Below are 16,896 nucleotides of genomic sequence, written 5' to 3' on the forward strand. Positions count from 1 at the left end.
CGGGGTGGGGATTGAGTGTTGGGCAAGGGGTTCCCCACCCCAGAGGTGGCCTCATCTCAGCGCCGGGCAAGGGGTCCCCTGGTAACCAGCCGCCCCGCCCCAGAGGTGGCCGCATCTCAGCGCCGGGCGAGGGGTCCCTGGGTAAGAAGATTGTGCTGAGTTTTCTCTGCTGACACATGTCCGTCTGTCCCTCCCACAGGCGGCCCCCCCTACCCTCACGCCCCCTACGCCGCCGGCCGTGGTAATTATGACACCTTCCGGGGGCAGGGCGGCTACCTCAACAAACCGCGCAACAGGTAGGTGGGGACCGGTGAACCCATCGGAGAGCGGCGTGTGTGGGGGGTGGATATGGGGCAGAACAGGCCCGTGGCTCTCACCCACTCCGTCTCTTCCCCCCCTCCCAGGATGGTCCGGGGCGACCCCCGCGCGATTGTCGAGTACAGAGACCTGGACGCCCCCGAAGACGTGGATTTCTTCTGAGTGAGACGGCCCCACCCCTTGTTTTAAGCCCCGCCCTGTTCCCCACAAACTGCCCCTCTCACTCCTCCACCCCCCCGGGTTTTTTATACGAGTCTCCGCTACCGAATTCCCCACCTCACCCCCACCGCCGACTGTTTGTACATTTCACCTTGTCGGTCCCAACTCGATTTCAATAAATACCTGGATGTAACCGCCAGCTGGATAGAATGTGTCGCTTAGCAACGGGGTCATGGGCGGGGCGGGGGGGGAGGTAGCTTTGTTCTGTATGGAGGGGGTGGATTTTATACCTCAAATTCCTTATCTGCCCTGACACTTCAAATCAGCCATCATTAGGGACTAGAGTGAACAGTGCCATGTTTCTACCTTGACTCCGCTTCCCTTTGCCACAGCTGCGCAGCATTTGGGGGCTTTGCAATGGAGCCCTCCTCGGCTCCCCCCCTCCCCGTTTCCAGTAGGCAGCGCCACCTACTGGCATTGCCTTTGTGCACCGAGGCACAGAGCTCTAGTCACGCTGACCACACACACGGATGAGTCTGTTAGTTTGGGAGTGTTAACTCTGAAACCTAATGATGGCTGCTGTTAAAATCTTTCTTGACAGCAGTGGGATGACCCAGGGGAGTGGGGGATACGGGGGCCCTGTGCTTAATTCCCAGAATTGTCAAAAGTAGGGCACAAGTAATCAAATTTAATCCAGATAGTTGGCAAAAACCCCCATGCCCCATTCCCCGCCCCCCTGAGCCAGCCAGTCCCTGCCCTGGGGCCGGATGGGAGCCGGTGCCCCCTAGAGGGGACAGGCCCCTGCCCCATTCCCTGCACCCCTAAGAGGGGAGAGGCCCCGTCACGTTGCACCGTCGCTCCTTGTACAACCCTCTCCTCACCTCCTCCACCCTGCCCAGCGACACCCCGTGCACCACGAAGGCCTCCGCGTACAGACACAGCTCGTCCCCCACGCCGTACACCCGGAATCGCTCGTCGTGCCGGTACCGCAGCCAGCACCAGGAAGCCGAAGTAGACGTCGTCCAGCGGGAAGACGGGGATGTGCTCGGAGGCCGCGACCAGGGCCGGGACACTGGCCCTGGGCATGAGGAACCCGCCCCCGGAGGGGAAGTCGGGGTACGTGTCCTGGGGGAACAGGGTGGAGGAGACGCGATATTTCGTGCTTCTCATCACGGCCGAATGGTTGCGAATGTAGCTGTGGATGACGTGGGAGGCGTTGGGCGTCTGGCTCAGGTAGGCCACCATAGCGGGGGGGTTCACAAACTCGTCGTCGTCCCCTGGAGCAGGGAAAATACGCTGAGGAGAGTGCAGATGGCTCAGAACCCAGGAGTCCTGGCTCCCAGCCCTCCCCCCCGCTCTAACCAGCAGCCCCCACTCCCCTCCCAGAGCTGGGGAGAGAACCCAGGAGTCCTGGCTCCCAGCCCCCCATACTGTAACCCACCAGCCCCCACTCCTCTCCCAGAGCCGGGGAGAGAACCCAGGTGTCCTGTGGTTCCTTCAAAGACAGTAACTCCGATCAATGTGCCCGACATTTCGCCCTGTTACATGAGGCTCCGGCGTCCCCTGGCAAACGCACGCGGGAAAAGGTTGAAAAAACGGTTTTCAGTGAACTTCTGGCAAGCGATGGAGACGCTGTATCTGGACAGGGTCTGGTCCGGCGTTGATTTTCCCCCGCGCCCCAACACGCGGCGTTCTCAGACCCCAAAGCGGGGGTCACGTCACTGCTTCCCTCCCGGCCAAGTGCGGAAGAAATCAGTGGGAACACAACCCCTCCAGCTGGGGAGAGATTGATCCAAGCGACCGTGCTCTTGTCTGAACCCACAATGGATGAGATTCAAACAATGGGGCCAGAACGTCCAAAATCCTTACCTTGAGTCTGAGACGGTATCGAGTGTTAAGCAGCCGATCCGCGACGCCTGGTCTGTTCCCCGTCAGGGTGTCTGGGGTCGGGAAAAAGTCCCCACACAATATAGTTGCAATTCACTTGATCGAAATGGAGGTGACACGCACACCTCTCGGGTCCGGGACAACGGCCGCTGGCTCCCTTCAGCGACCGGACATTAGAGACATCCTGCGGGCAGATGTGGCCGCCCCGTCTCCAAAAAGATCGATTGGGATTGGGAAAGGCTCAGAAAAGGGCAACAAAACTGATTCGGGGTCTGGAACGGCTGTCGTGTGAGGAGAGATTAATCAGACGGACTTTTCAGCTTGGAAAAGAGACGACTAAGGGGGGATGGGCTAGAGATCTATAAAATCATGACGGGTGTGGAGAAAGTAAATAAGGACCCGGGCGGGGTCCTGGGGGAGCCAGAGGGCCCTGCCCCCCAACTCCGCAGTCAGACATGACTCTCAGCCAGCCGGGAGAACAAAAGGTTTATTAGTCGACAGGATCACGGCGTAGGGCAGAGCTCGTTAGCACAGAAATCAGTGACTTTCAGCCAAGTCCATCTTGGGGAGTCCTGGCTCAGACGCCCCGGATTCCCCCTTCCAGTCCCCCCACGCAGACTGCCAGCCTCCAGCCACCCCACCTCTGCCACCCCCCTTCGCTCCTCTTCCTTGTCTCGCTTCTGGGCAAAAGGTGTCACCTGGTCGCACCCCCCTCCTGTGTCTCAGGTTACACCAGTGCAAACAGCTGGGCAGCCTCACCTGCCCCAGGGCCTCAGCAAAATCACACCCCCAATTCCCATCCCCGAAGTGTTGGTGCAGCACACAGGGAAACTGAGGCACGCCCCGTATTCGTCTAGGACAGTCAGACTCACAAGCAACATAAGATGAATAAAAACCGACTGCGTCACAGGTGGGGCCGGGGAGGGGGAGTTTGGGGTGCAGACAAGCTGCCCCCGGCTGCGGCTAGAGAGGAGGACCCCCCCAGTCCTCTGCCCCCCAGCAGCAGTGAGCTCCAGGGGAGGGGCCCCTCCTTCCCCCCCTGGGCAGCACACGTGGCCTCCTCCCCTGCTGTGCCCCTCACCGTAGCCTCTTGCCGTTCACATTGGCGTCTGCCGCGCATCGCTCAAGGTTTGTCTGGGTGGGTTTGGCTAACGTGGCCGACCTGGTGGGTGAGACCAGGGGGGCTGGGAGCCAGGACTCCTGGGTTCTCTCCCCGGCTCTGGGAAGGGATTGGGGGCTGGTGGGGTTAGAGCAAGGGGGGCTGGGAGCCAGGACTCCTGGGTTCTCTCCCAGCTCTGGGAGGGGAGTGGGAGCTGGTGGGTTAGAGCAGGGGGGGCTGGGAGCCAGGACTCCTGGGTTCTCTCCCCGGCTCTGGGAGGCAAGTGGGGGCTAGTGGGTGAGAGCAGGGGGGCTGGGAGCCAGGACTCCTGGGTCCTACATTTAGTCTTGACCTGCCCATAAATGGTGTGAACTTGTTTCTTTATGACACCACAGCCTGTTTTGTGTCTGCATTTCTTTCCCTTGGGCGCCTGGATGCTGCTGCTGATGATGATCGGGGGGGGCGGGGGGGTTCGCTCTTTCACACCGTGAGGATCCAATTGAGGCAGACCCCACAGGCCGGTCCAGGCCCGGCCCTGTGGAGCTGAGCGACGGGACCTTCACCTTCCGCTTGGATTACGCCGCCTTCCGGGCCGAGTTCCCCCAGCTGCAGCGCTACCCGTGCCGGGAGCTGATCCCAGGGGACGGGGTTTGCATCGGGCCCCCAGGGCCGCCCCTGCTGCTCCTGGACGTGAAATCCCACCCAGCGTCCAGCGCCAGACGGGCCACCGCCCGCCGCACGTGGGCCCTGCTGGGCCGGGAGAGCGGGGAGTTTGGGGACGTGGTGCTGTGGGATTTCAGCGAGAGCCACCCCAATCTGTCGCTCAAGGAGCGCTGCTTCCTGCGCTGGGTGGGGGCGCACTGCGGGCAGGCGGATTTCATCTTCAAAGGTGAGCCCAGACGCCTGGGTCCTCCCCCCAGCTCTAGGAGAGGAGTGGGGGCTGGTGGTTAGAGCAGGGGGGCTGGGAGCCAGGACTCCTGGGTTCTCTCCCTGGCTCTGGCGAGGACATCCAGCCCCCAGCTGCACCCTCCTCAGCATCTTTTCCCTCCTCCAGGGGACGACGAGGCGTTTGTGAACCCCCCCGCTATGGTGGCCTACCTGGGCCTAACCCTAACCCTAACGCCTCCCACGGCACCATGCAGGGCCAAGCAGTCGTGTTCAGAGTGGGGAAATATCACGTCTCCTCTGCCCTGTTCCCCCAGGACACGTACCCTGATTTCCCCTCCGGGGGTGGGTTCATCATGCCCAGGGCCAGTGTTCCGGCCCTGGCCTCGGTCTCCAAGCGCATCCCCGTCTTCCCGCTGGACGACGTCTACTTCGGCTTCCTGGTGCTGGCCGCCAGGCTGCGGTACCGGCACGACGACCGATTCCAGGTGTACGGCTGTGTCTGTATGGGGAGGCTTTCGTGGTGCACGGGGTGTCGCTGGACAGGGTGGAGGAGGTGTGGAGGGGGTTGTACGAGGAGCGATGGTGCAAAGTGACGTGGCCCCTCCCCTCTTAGAGATGCAGGGAATGGGACACGGGGCCTGTCCCCTCTAGGGGGCGCCGGCTCCCACCCGGCCCCAGGACAAGGACTGGCTGGCTCAGGGGGGCGGGGAATGGGGATTGGGGCCTTTCTCCTCTAGGGGGCACCAGCCACAGGGGACTGGCTGGGTCAGTGTGATGCTCTATACGACGGGGGAACCCCCAGCACCCTCATTTTCATCCTTATCTTAGAATATCAGGGTTGGAAGGGACCTCAGGAGGTATCTAGTCCAACCCCCTGCTCAAAGCAGGACCAATCCCCAACTAAATCATCCCAGCCAGGGCTTCGTCAAGCCGGGCCTTAAAAACCTCCAAGGAAGGAGACTCCACCACCTCCCTAGGTAACGCATTCCAGTGCTTCACCACCCTCCTGGTGACATAATGTTTCCTAATATCCAACTGAGACCTCCCCCACTTGAGACTATTACTCCTTGTTCTGTCATCTGCCACCACTGAGAACAGCCGAGCTCCATCCTCTTTGGAACCCCCCCTTCAGGTAGTTGAAAGCTTCTATCGAATCCCTCCTGATTCTTCTCTTCTGCAGACTAAATAACCCCAGTTCCCTTGTGACAGATTACAGGATCTTTTTTGGGGAGGAGATGACGGGGCACACCAAGGGTCTACATTTTAAAGCGTTCTTGATAAAATAGTAGACTCACAGCGGAGAGTGCTGGGAATGCTCCCACGTCGCTCAGGGGAAGAAGGAAAGCGGTAGTGCCCCCGGGCCCTAACTCACGTTCATACTCACACACGCACGACCCAGACTGGCCAAGTCTGGGGGTAGCGTCAGGAGAAGAGCGGACGGGAGTGTTGTCCTGGGCCCAGGTCGTCCAGCTCTGCTGTTGCTCTCCAAATTGCTCCAGCGCTCAGGAGGCTTTTCAGTCCTCGGGGGGGGGGGGTGCTCCGTTCGGGGACCTCTGCTCCAGGTGCCCCCTGTGCCAGTCCAAACCAGCTTTCTGTGGCCTCTTCAACGTTCCCGAAACAGCCCAGTCCCAGGGACATGAGGCTCGGCTCCCCCTTTCGCTGTCCCGTCGGTGTTTTCCATCCCTGCAGCCCCTAGACTTTGTTTTCCTTCCTGCTGGCAGCTGGATTTCTCTTTCTCACAGCCTCTTGGGCACATTCAAGCCCGTCTTTCTTGGCTGTCAGCCAAGTCTCAATTGGGCGCAGTGTCCTTGGGCGGGGGCCAGAGTTTTATCTTTGCACTGAGTTTGGTAGCTGCAGTGTTGAGTTAACCCGTTCCCTGCTCTTTTCTTCTTCTTCCCCCCCTTCTCACCCTTGTGTAACCTACAAAGGAAACTTCCCCTCTCCATTCACACACCTTTAACCCTCCCCAAAATGCTTTGCGATGCTTGCAACAGCGTTAGCAATATACGATGCTGCTCTACCTTCCCAGGGGACTCCCTGGGGGGGGGGGGGGCATTGGGTTGTGACACCCTTATAAAATGATTGGGGGGTATCCAATGCAAAGTTTGTCATGTCGCGTGTCTTCGGGACCAGATGGCATTCACCCAAGAGTTCTGAAAGAACTCAAATGTGAAGTTGCGGAACTATTAACTAAGGTTTGTAACCTGTCCTTTAAATCGGCTTCGGTACCCAATGACTGGAAGTTAGCTAATGTAACGCCAATATTTAAAAAGGGCTCTAGGGGTGATCCCGGCAATTACAGACCGGTAAGTCTAACGTCGGTACCGGGCAAATTAGTTGAAACAATAGTAAAGAACAAAATTGTCAGACACATAGAAAAACATAAACTCTTGAGCAATAGTCAACATGGTTTCTGTAAAGGGAAATCGTGTCTTACTAATCTATTAGAGTTCTTTGAAGGGGTCAACAAACATGTGGACAAGGGGGATCCGGTGGACATAGTGTACTTAGATTTCCAGAAAGCCTTTGACAAGGTCCCTCACCAAAGGCTCTTACGTAAATTAAGCTGTCATGGGATAAAAGGGAAGGTCCTTTCATGGATTGAGAACTGGTTAAAGGACAGGGAACAAAGGGTAGGAATTAATGGTAAATTCTCAGAATGGAGAGGGGTAACTAGTGGTGTTCCCCAAGGGTCAGTCCTAGGACCAATCCTATTCAATTTATTCATAAATGATCTGGAGAAAGGGGTAAACAGTGAGGTGGCAAAGTTTGCAGATGATACTAAACTACTTAAGATAGTTAAGACCAAAGCAGATTGTGAAGAACTTCAAAAAGATTTCACAAAACTAAGTGATTGGGCAGCAAAATGGCAAATGAAATTTAATGTGGATAAATGTAAAGTAATGCACATTGGAAAAAATAACCCCAACTATACATACAACATGATGGGGGCTAATTTAGCTACAACGAGTCAGGAAAAAGATCTTGGCGTCATCGTAGATAGTTCTCTAAAGATGTCCACGCAGTGTGCAGAGGCGGTCAAAAAAGCAAACAGGATGTTAGGAATCATTAAAAAGGGGATAGAGAATAAGACTGAGAATATATTATTGCCCTTATATAAATCCATGGTACGCCCACATCTCGAATACTGTGTACAGATGTGGTCTCCTCACCTCAAAAAAGTTATTCTAGCACTAGAAAAGGTTCAGAAAAGAGCAACTAAAATGATTAAGGGTTTAGAGAGGGTCCCATATGAGGAAAGATTAAAGAGGCTAGGACTCTTCAGTTTGGAAAAGAGAAGACTAAGGGGGGACATGATAGAGGTATATAAAATCATGAGTGATGTTGAGAAAGTGGATAAGGAAATGTTATTTACTTATTCCCATAATACAAGAACTAGGGGTCACCAAATGAAATTAATAGGCAGCAGGTTTAAAACAAATAAAAGGAAGTTCTTCTTCACGCAGCGCACAGTCAACTTGTGGAACTCCTTACCTGAGGAGGTTGTGAAGGCTAGGACTATAACAATGTTTAAAAGGGGACTGGATAAATTCATGGTGGCTAAGTCCATAAATGGCTATTAGCCAGGATGGGTAAGAATGGTGTCCCTAGCCTCTGTTCGTCAGAGGATGGAGATGGATGGCAGGAGAGAGATCACTTGATCATTGCCTGTTAGGTTCACTCCCTCCGGGGCACCTGGCATTGGCCACTGTCGGTAGACAGATACTGGGCTAGATGGACCTTTGGTCTGACCCAGTGCGGCCTTTCTTATGTTCTTATGTTCGGCAGGCTCATGCTGCACTGAACATCGTTGTTATCGTTATGTTGTGGGTTATAAGTTCATGTAGACAGTTATGAGGCTGAACATGAGTCCTCATGGCTTAAAGTCCTCATGACTGGAAAAAGGCTAATGTAGTGCCCATCTTTAAAAAAGGGAAGAAGGAGGATCCGGGGAACTACAGGCCAGTCAGCCTCACCTCAGTCCCTGGAAAAATCATGGAGCAGGTCCTCAAGGAATCAATTCTGAAGCACTTAGAGGAGAGGAAAGTGATCAGGAACAGTCAGCATGGATTCACCAAGGGGAAGTCGTGCCCGACTAACCTAATTGCCTTCTATGAGGAGATAACTGACTCTGTGGATGAGGGGAAAGCAGTGGATGTGTTATTCCTTGACTTTAGCAAAGCTTTTGATACGGTCTCCCGCAGTATTCTTGCCAACAAGTTAAAGAAGTATGGGCTGGATGAATGGACTGTAAGGTGGATAGAAAGCTGGTTAGATTGTCGGGCTCAACGGGTAGTGATCAACGGCTCCATGTCTAGTTGGCAGCCAGTTTCAAGCGGAGTGCCCCAAGGGTCGGTCCTGGGGCCGGTTTTGTTCAATATCTTCATTAATGATCTGGAGGATGGTGTGGATTGCATCCTCAGCAAGTTTGCAGATGACACTAAACTGGGAGGAGTGGTAGATACGCTGGAGGGTAGGGATAGGATACAGAGGGACCTAGGCAAATTAGAGGATTGGGCCAAAAGAAACCTGATGAGGTTCAACAAGGACAAGTGCAGAGTCCTGCACTTAGGATGGAAGAATCCCATGCACTGCTACAGACTAGGGACCGAATGGCTAGGTAGCAGTTCTGCAGAAAAGGACCTAGGGGTCACAGTGGACGAGAAGCTGGATATGAGTCAACAGTGTGCTCTTGTTGCCAAGAAGGCTAACGGCATTTTGGGCTGTATAAGTAGGGGCATTGCCAGCAGATCGAGGGACGTGATCGTTCCCCTTTATTCGACATTGGTGAGGCCTCATCTGGAGTACTGTGTCCAGTTTTGGGCCCCACACTACAAGAAGGATGTGGAGAAATTGGAGAGAGTCCAGCGGAGGGCAACAAAAATGATTAGGGGTCTGGAGCGCATGACTTATGAGGAGAGGCTGAGGGAACTGGGATTGTTTAGTCTGCAGAAGAGAAGAATGAGGGGAGATTTGATAGCTGCTTTCAACTACCTGAAAGGGGGTTCCAAAGAGGATGGATCTAGACTGTTCTCAGTGGTACCAGATGACAGAACAAGGAGTAATGGTCTCAAGTTGCAGTGGGGGAGGTCTAGGGTGGATATTAGGAAACACTGTTTCACTAGGAGGGTGGTGAAGCACTGGAATGCGTTACCTAGGGAGGTGGTGGAATCTCCTTCCTTGGAGGTTTTTAAGGCCTGGCTTGACAAAGCCCTGGCTGGGATGATTCAGTTGGGAATTGGTCCTGCTTTGAGCAGGGGGTTGGACTATATGACCTCCTGAGGTCCCTTCCAACCCTGATATTTGATTCTATGATTTGTCAAGCCTGACCTTAAAAACCTCCAAGGAAGGAGATTCCACCACCTCCCTAGGTAACGCATCCCAGTGCTTCACCACCCTCCTAGTGAAATAGTGTTTCCTAATATCCAACCTAGACCTCCCCCACTTGAGACCATTGCTCCTTGTTCTGTCATCTGCCACCACTGAGAACAGCCGAGTTCCATCCTCTTTGGAACCCCCCTTCAGGTAGTTGTAGGCTGCTATCAAATCCCCCCTCATTCTTCTTTTCTGCAGACTAAACAATCCCAGTTCCCTCAGCCTCTCCTCATAAGTCATGTGCTCCAGACCCCTAATCATTTTTGTTGCCCTCCGCTGGACTCTTTCCAATTTTTCCACATCCTTCTTGTAGTGTGGGGCCCAAAACTGGACACAGTACTCCAGATGAGGCCTCACCAATGTCGAATAGAGGGGAACGATCACATCCCTCGATCTGCTGGCAATGCCCCTACTTATAGAGCCCAAAATGCCGTTAGCCTTCTTGGCAACAAGAGCACACTGTTGACTCATATCCAGCTTCTCGTCCACTGTGACCCCTAGGTCCTTTTCTGCAGAACTGCTACCATGGTCACCTCCTCCCCATGCTGTGCTCCCAGTCTGGGAGCTGACCTTGTTCGTGAAGACAGAGGCAAAAAAATCATTGAGTACATTAGCTTTTTCCACATCCTCTGTCACTAGGTTGCCTCCCTCATTCAGTAAGGGGCCCACACTTTCCTTGACTTTCTTCTTGTTGCTAACATACCTGAAGAAACCCTTCTTGTTACTCTTAACATCTCTTGCTAGCTGCAACTCCAAGTGTGATTTGGCCTTCCTGATTTCACTCCTGCATGCCTGAGCAATATTTTTATACTCCTCCCTGGTCATTTGTCCAATCTTCCACTTCTTGTAAGCTTCTTTTTTGCATTTAAGGTCAGCAAGGATTTCACTGTTAAGCCAAGCTGGTCGCCTGCCATATTTACTATTCTTTCTACACATCGGGATGCTTTGTTCCTGCAACCGCAATAAGGATTCTTTAAAATACAGCCAGCTCTCCTGGACCCCTTTCCCCCTCATGTTATTCTCCCAGGGGATCCTGCCCATCTGTTCCCTGAGGGAGTCAAAGTCTGCTTTTCTGAAGTCCAGGGTCCGTATTCTGCTGCTCTCCTTTCTTCCTTGTGTCAGGATCCTGAACTCGACCATCTCATGGTCACTGCCTCCCAGGTTCCCATCCACTTTTGCTTCCCCTACTAATTCTTCCCGGTTTGTGAGCAGCAGGTCAAGAAAAGCTCTGCCCCTAGTTGGTTCCTCCAGCACTTGCACCAGGAAATTGTCCCCGACACTTTCCAAAAACTTCCTGGATTGTCTGTGTACCGCTGTATTGCTCTCCCAGCAGATATCAGGGTGATTAAAGTCTCCCATGAGAACCAAGGCCTGCGATCTAGCAACTTCTGCTAGTTGCCAGAAGAAAGCCTCGTCCACCTCATCCCCCTGGTCTGGTGGTCTATAGCAGACTCCCACGACAACATCACCCTTGTTGCTCACACTTCTCAACTTTATCCAGAGACTCTCAGGTTTTCCTGCAGTTTCATACCGGAGCTCTGAGCAGTCATACTCCTCTCTTACATACAGCGCAACTCCCCCACCTTTTCTGCCCTGCCTGTCCTTCCTGAACAGTTTATATCCATCCATGACAGTACTCCAGTCATGTGAGTTATCCCACCAAGTCTCTGTTATTCCAATCGCATCATAGTTCCCTGACTGTGCCAGGACTTCCAGTTCTCCCTGCTTGTTTCCCAGGCTTCTTGCATTTGTGTATAGGCACATAAGATAACTCATCGATCGTCCCTCTTTCTCAGTATGAGACAGGAGTCCTCCCCTCTTGCGCTCTCCTGCTTGTGCTTCCCTGGCTGGGATGATTTAGTTGGGGATTGGTCCTGCTTTGAGCAGGGGGTTGGACTAGATACCTCCTGAGGTCCCTTCCAACCCTGATATTCTATGATTCTAAAGCAAACCCAGACAAAAACTCTCCAAGAACAGAGGGGCAGTTTGTGACGGGTTGGGTCACAGAAACCCCCCGGAGGGCTGCCACCTGATGTGCCAAGTCTACCTCTATTCCTGCTTTCCCTGCCAGCTCAGGACTCCAGCACCCTGTCTTGCTGAGCCAGACACTCCCGTCTGCTCCAACACAGATCCAGGGTCTGAATCACTTGTCCCAAAGCTGCAGGTTCACCTGAAAACAGCTCACAGAAGTGTGCTTGTCTTTAGCACTCAGATGCCCAACTCCCAATGGGGTGTAAACCCAAATAAATCTGTTTTACCCTGTATCTGTATAAAGCTTATGCAGGGTAAACTCATCAATTGTTCGCCCTCTATAACACTGATAGAGAGATATGCACGGCTGTTTGCTCCCCCAGGTATTAATACATACTCTGAGTAAATTAATAAGGAAAACAGTGATTTTATTAAATACAGACCGTAGGATTTAAGTGGTTCCAAGTAGTAACAGACAGAACAAAGTGAGTCACCAAGCAAAATAAAATAAAATGCGCAAATCTATGTCTAATCAAACTGAATACAGATAATCTCACCCTCAGAGATGCTTCAGTAAGCTTTTTCTCAGACTGAACACCTTCCAGGCCTGGGCACAATTCTTTCCCCTGGTACAGCTCTTGTTCCAGCTCAGGTGATAGCTAGGGGATTCCCCATGATGGCTCCTCCCCCTTTGTTCTGTTCCACCCCTTTATATCTCTTTTGCATAAGGCGGGAACCCTTTGTCCCTCTGGGTTTCCACCCCCCCCCCTCACTGGAAAAGCACCAGGTTAAAGATGGATTCCAGTTCAGGTGACATGATCACATGTCACTGCAAGACTTCATTACCCACTTGCCAGCGCACACGTATACAGGAAGACTCACAGGTAAAACACAGCCATCTGCAGACAATGGTCCTCGTTAATGGGAGTCATCAAGTTTCCAAACCACCATAAATGGCCCACACTTTGCATAATTACAATAGGCCCTCAGAGTTGTATTTCATATTCCTAGTTTCAGATACAAGAGTGGTACATTTATACAAATAGGATGATCACACTCAGTAGATTATAAGCTTTGTAATGATACTTTACAAGAGATCTTTTGCAGGAAGCATATCCCAGTTACATTATATTCACTTATTATTAAATTTTTATAAAACCATATAGACTGCACAACGTCACACAGTTCACACCTCGTCAGGGCGTGGATGGGACAAACCCAGCCCAGCCTCACAGCAACAAAAGACGTTGGCCTAGGCAACAACAAAAGAATCTGTTAGACTCTCGAGGGCGTCACCCCACTCATAGAATCATAGAATATCAGGGCTGGAAGGGACCTCAGGAGGTATCTAGTCCAACCCCCTGCTCAAAGCAGGACCAATCCCCAACTAAATCATCCCAGCCAGGGCTTTGTCAAGCCTGACCTTAAAAACCTCTAAGGAAGGAGATTCCACCACCTCCCTAGGGAACCCATTCCAGTGCTTCACCACCCTCCTAGTGAAATAGTGTTTCCTAATGTCCAACCTAGACCTCCCCCACTGCAACTTGAGACCATTGCTCCTTGTTCTGTCATCTGCCACCACCGAGAACGGCCGAGCTCCATCCTCTTTGGAACTCCCTTTCAGGTAGCTGAAGGCTGCTATCAAATCCCCCCTCACTCTTCTCTTCTGCAGACTAAATAATCCCAGTTCCCTCAGCCTCTCCTCATAAGTCATGTGGGTCATAGTTGCTTGCTTAGGTCCTTAGGAAGGTTTGCTCAGAAGGGGTTGATTGCCCTTAGGACCGGTGCTGACCCCGGAGGCTGCGTGGTTTGTAAAAGTCGGTTGTAAAAAGGTGAGTTAAGAGTGAAGTTTGGAGCAGCTCTCTGAAGCTGAGACTTTTCCCGACCCCAGACGCCCCAGCGGGAAACAGACCAGGCGTCGCGGATCGGCAGCTAATTACACGATACCATCTCAGACTTGAGGTAACAATATTGGACGTTCTGGCCCCGTTGCTGAAATCTCATCCTTTGTTGGTTCAGACAAGAGCACGCTCGCTTGGATCAATCTCTCCCCAGCCAGAAGTGTTGTGTTCCCACTGATTTCTTCCGCACACGGCCGGGAGGGAAGCAATGACGTGACCCCGGCTTTGGGTTCTGAGAACGCCGCATGTCGAGGCGCGGGGAAAATCAACGCCGGACCAGACCCTGTCCAGATACGGTGTCTCCATTGCTTGCCAGAAGTTCACTGAAAACCGTTTTTTCAACCTTTTCCCGCGTGTGTTTGCCAGGGGCCGCGGGAGCCCTGACCCCGGAGCCTCGTGTAACACAGCGGAATATCAGACACATTTGAAGGAACTGCAGGACACCTGGGTTCTCCCCCCGGCTGGCGGAGGGGAGTGGGGTCTAGTAGTTAGTGCTGGGGGCTGGGAGCCAGGACTCCTGGGTTCTCTCCCTGGCTCTGGGAGGGGAGTGGGGGCTGGTGGGTTAGAATAGGGGGGGCTGGGAGCCAGGACTCCTGGGTTCTCTCCCTGGCTCTGGGAGGGGAGTGGGGGCTGGTGGGTTAGAGCAGGGGGGGCTGGGAGCCAGGACTCCTGGGTTCTCTCCCCGGTGCTGGGAGGGGAGTGGGGGCTGGTGGGTTAGAGCACCGGGGGCTGGGAGACAGGACTCCTGGGTTCTCTTTCCAGCTCTGGGCGGGGAGTGCAGTCTGGTGGGTTAGAGCATGGGCAGGGAGACTGGGTGCCAGGTCTCCTGAGTTACACATTCAGTCCTGCCCAGTGTTTGTTCAACACACCCCGGGCTAGTTTCCACCTGCCTATGTTTTGCTTTCAGCCAAGCCCCGGGGGGGAGCGGAGATGAAGTGCTCGGGTCCCCGGGTCCTGCTGATTGCGGGGGTCTTTTGGCTATCGTACACTGTGTGGATCAAACTGAGGCAGCCCCCGCAGGGCACCCCTGGCCCCAGGCCCGGCTCGGTGGAGCTGCCCGACGGGACCTTCACCTTCCGCTTGGATTACGCCGCCTTCCGGGCCGAGTTCCCTCAGCTGCAGCGCTACCGGTGCCGGGAGCTGATCCCAGGGGACGGGGTTTGCACCAGGTCCCCAGGGCCGCCCCTGCTGCTCCTGGCTCTGAAATCCCACCCAGCGTCCAGCGCCAGACGGGCCACCGCCCGCCGCACGTGGGCCCGGCCCAGGGTCCTCGGGTGCTACCGGGTCCGAGCCGTCTTCCTCGTGGGGGTGTCCCCCGACCCCCGGGACATGGCCCTGCTGGGCCGGGAGAGTGAGGAGTTTGGGGACGTGGTGCAGTGGGATTTCGCCGAGAGCCACCAAAACCTGTCGCTCAAGGAGCGCTGCTTCCTGCGCTGGGTGGGGGCGCACTGCGGGCAGGCGGATTTCATCTTCAAAGGTGAGTCCGGACGCCTGGGTTCTCTCCTGGGCTCTGGGAGGAGAGTGAGGGCTGGTGGGTTAGAGCAGGGGGGGCTGGGAGCCAGGACTCCTGGGTTCTCTGCCCGGCTCTGGGAGGGGAGTGGGGGCTGGTGGGTTAGAGTAGGGGGGGCTGGGAGCCAGGACTCCTGGGTTCTCTCCCCAGCTCGGGACGGGAGTGGGGTCTGCTGGGTTAGAGCAGGGGGGGGCTGGGAGCCAGGACTCCTGGGTTCTCTCCCCAGCTCTGGGAGGGGAGTGGGGGCTGGTAAGTTAGAGCAGGGGGGGCTGGGAGCCAGGACTCCTGGGTTCTCTCCCCGGCGCTGGGAGGGGAGTGGGGGCTGGTCGGTTAGAGCGGGAGGGCTGGGAGCCAGGACTCCTGGATTCTCTCCCCGGATCTGGGAGGGCAGAGTGGCTGGTGGGTTAGAGCGGGGGGGCTGGGAGCCAGGACTCCTGGGTTCTCTCCCTGGCTCTGGCGAGGCCATCCGGCCCCCAGCTGCACCCTCCCCAGCGTCTTTTCCCTCCTCCAGGGGACGACGATGAGTTTGTGAACCCCCCCGCCCTGGTGGCCTACCTGGGCCAGATGCCCAACGCCCCCCACGTCATCCATGGCTACATCCGCAACCATTCGGCCGTGATGAGAAGCACAAAATATCGCGTCTCCTCCACCCTGTTCCCCCAGGACACGTACCCCGATTTCCCCTCCGGGGGCGGGTTCATCATGCCCAGGGCCAGTGTCCCGGCCCTGGTCGCGGCCTCCGAGCACATCCCCGTCTTCCCGCTGGATGACGTCTACTTCGGCTTCCTGGTGCTGGCCGCCGGGCTGCGGTACCGGCACAATGAGCAATTCCGGGTGTACGGCATGCAAGACGAGCTGTGTCTGTACGCGGAGGCCTTCGTGGTGCACGGGGTGTCGCTGGGCAGGGTGGAGGAGGTGTGGAGAGGGTTGTATGAGGAGCGACGGTGCAACGTGACAGGGCCCCTCCCGTCTTAGGGGCGCAGGAAATGGGGCATGGGGCCTGTCCCCTCTCGGGCGTGTCTGGGATGTATCGTGATATCCTTTGTTTTTTATCAGCCCGATACCCCGAGCTGTCCTGAGCTGGTGGGCCTAAGCGTGGGACCCACCTGACACCCCATCTATGATGGGAGACTTTCTCCTCCCTGGCCCTGGGGCCTTTTCCTTCCCAGTGGATTTCACAGCTTCCCTGATCCGTACGGTTAGACGGGACCGCACATCTCAGCTAGACATACCTGCTGCCGACATGCAGGACTGGTTTTTGCTAAACCATCCCAGACAGATGGTTCCAGCCTCCTCTCGGAAACCTCCAGTGAAGGAGTCTCCCCAACCCCCCGAGGCGTCTGGTCCCTTGTCCTATCGCCTCTTGTCCTCCCCTCTGCGGCCAGAGAGAAGAATTGTTCTCCATCTTTTTATGGCAGCCTTTCAAGTGTTTGAAGACCCCTATCCCATCCCCCTTCCGCTTAATTTTCTCTTTTCCAAACTAAATATACCCCGTTCCTCCAGCCTTTGCTCCTATCGCTGTTGGATCAGCTTTGTCACTTGCCTCTGGATCCTTTCCAGGTTCTCTCCATCCTTTTCCACTTGCTTTTTTTTTTTCTTTTTTGCACCAGCGTCGCATTGCTGACTCATGTCGAGGTTGTGGCACGAGCCCCAGATCCTTCTCGGCCGCGCTGCTGCCCCGCTAGTTCGCCCCCTGTCTGTAGTCGTTACTCCTGGGGGATTCTGCGCTACCGTGCACGTGCGTAATTAATGAGTCGTGCATACTTTCAATTTTTTGCGCAGAAAAA

The 16,896-nt window shown here is 54.8% G+C and overlaps 2 protein-coding genes and 1 pseudogene across 3 annotated transcripts in view; all 3 read left to right on the forward strand.

Annotated features, from left to right (window-relative positions):
- Positions 1–675, forward strand: part of SRRT (serrate, RNA effector molecule) — a 31,378-nt gene extending 30,703 nt beyond the window's left edge. For both annotated transcript variants that reach the window (XM_065417080.1, XM_065417079.1), the window contains exons 18-19: positions 161–296; positions 405–675. In XM_065417080.1, coding sequence (XP_065273152.1) covers positions 161–296; positions 405–480 — 212 coding nt within the window. In that variant the 3' untranslated portion in view covers positions 481–675. The remainder of the gene's footprint in view (positions 1–160; positions 297–404) is intronic.
- Positions 676–2,470: 1,795 nt separating this feature from the next.
- Positions 2,471–4,964, forward strand: LOC135889498 (UDP-GlcNAc:betaGal beta-1,3-N-acetylglucosaminyltransferase 9-like; annotated as a pseudogene).
- Positions 4,965–14,529: 9,565 nt separating this feature from the next.
- LOC135889118 (acetylgalactosaminyl-O-glycosyl-glycoprotein beta-1,3-N-acetylglucosaminyltransferase-like) lies at positions 14,530–16,084 on the forward strand. The gene is made up of 2 exons (XM_065416923.1): positions 14,530–15,076; positions 15,621–16,084. The coding sequence occupies exons 1-2, from the start codon at positions 14,530–14,532 to the stop codon at positions 16,082–16,084; spliced, it is 1,011 nt and encodes a 336-aa protein (XP_065272995.1).
- Positions 16,085–16,896: the final 812 nt, after the last annotated feature.

This window comes from Emys orbicularis, chromosome 15 (assembly GCF_028017835.1).
Source record: "Emys orbicularis isolate rEmyOrb1 chromosome 15, rEmyOrb1.hap1, whole genome shotgun sequence".
Taxonomy (NCBI): domain Eukaryota; kingdom Metazoa; phylum Chordata; order Testudines; family Emydidae; genus Emys; species Emys orbicularis.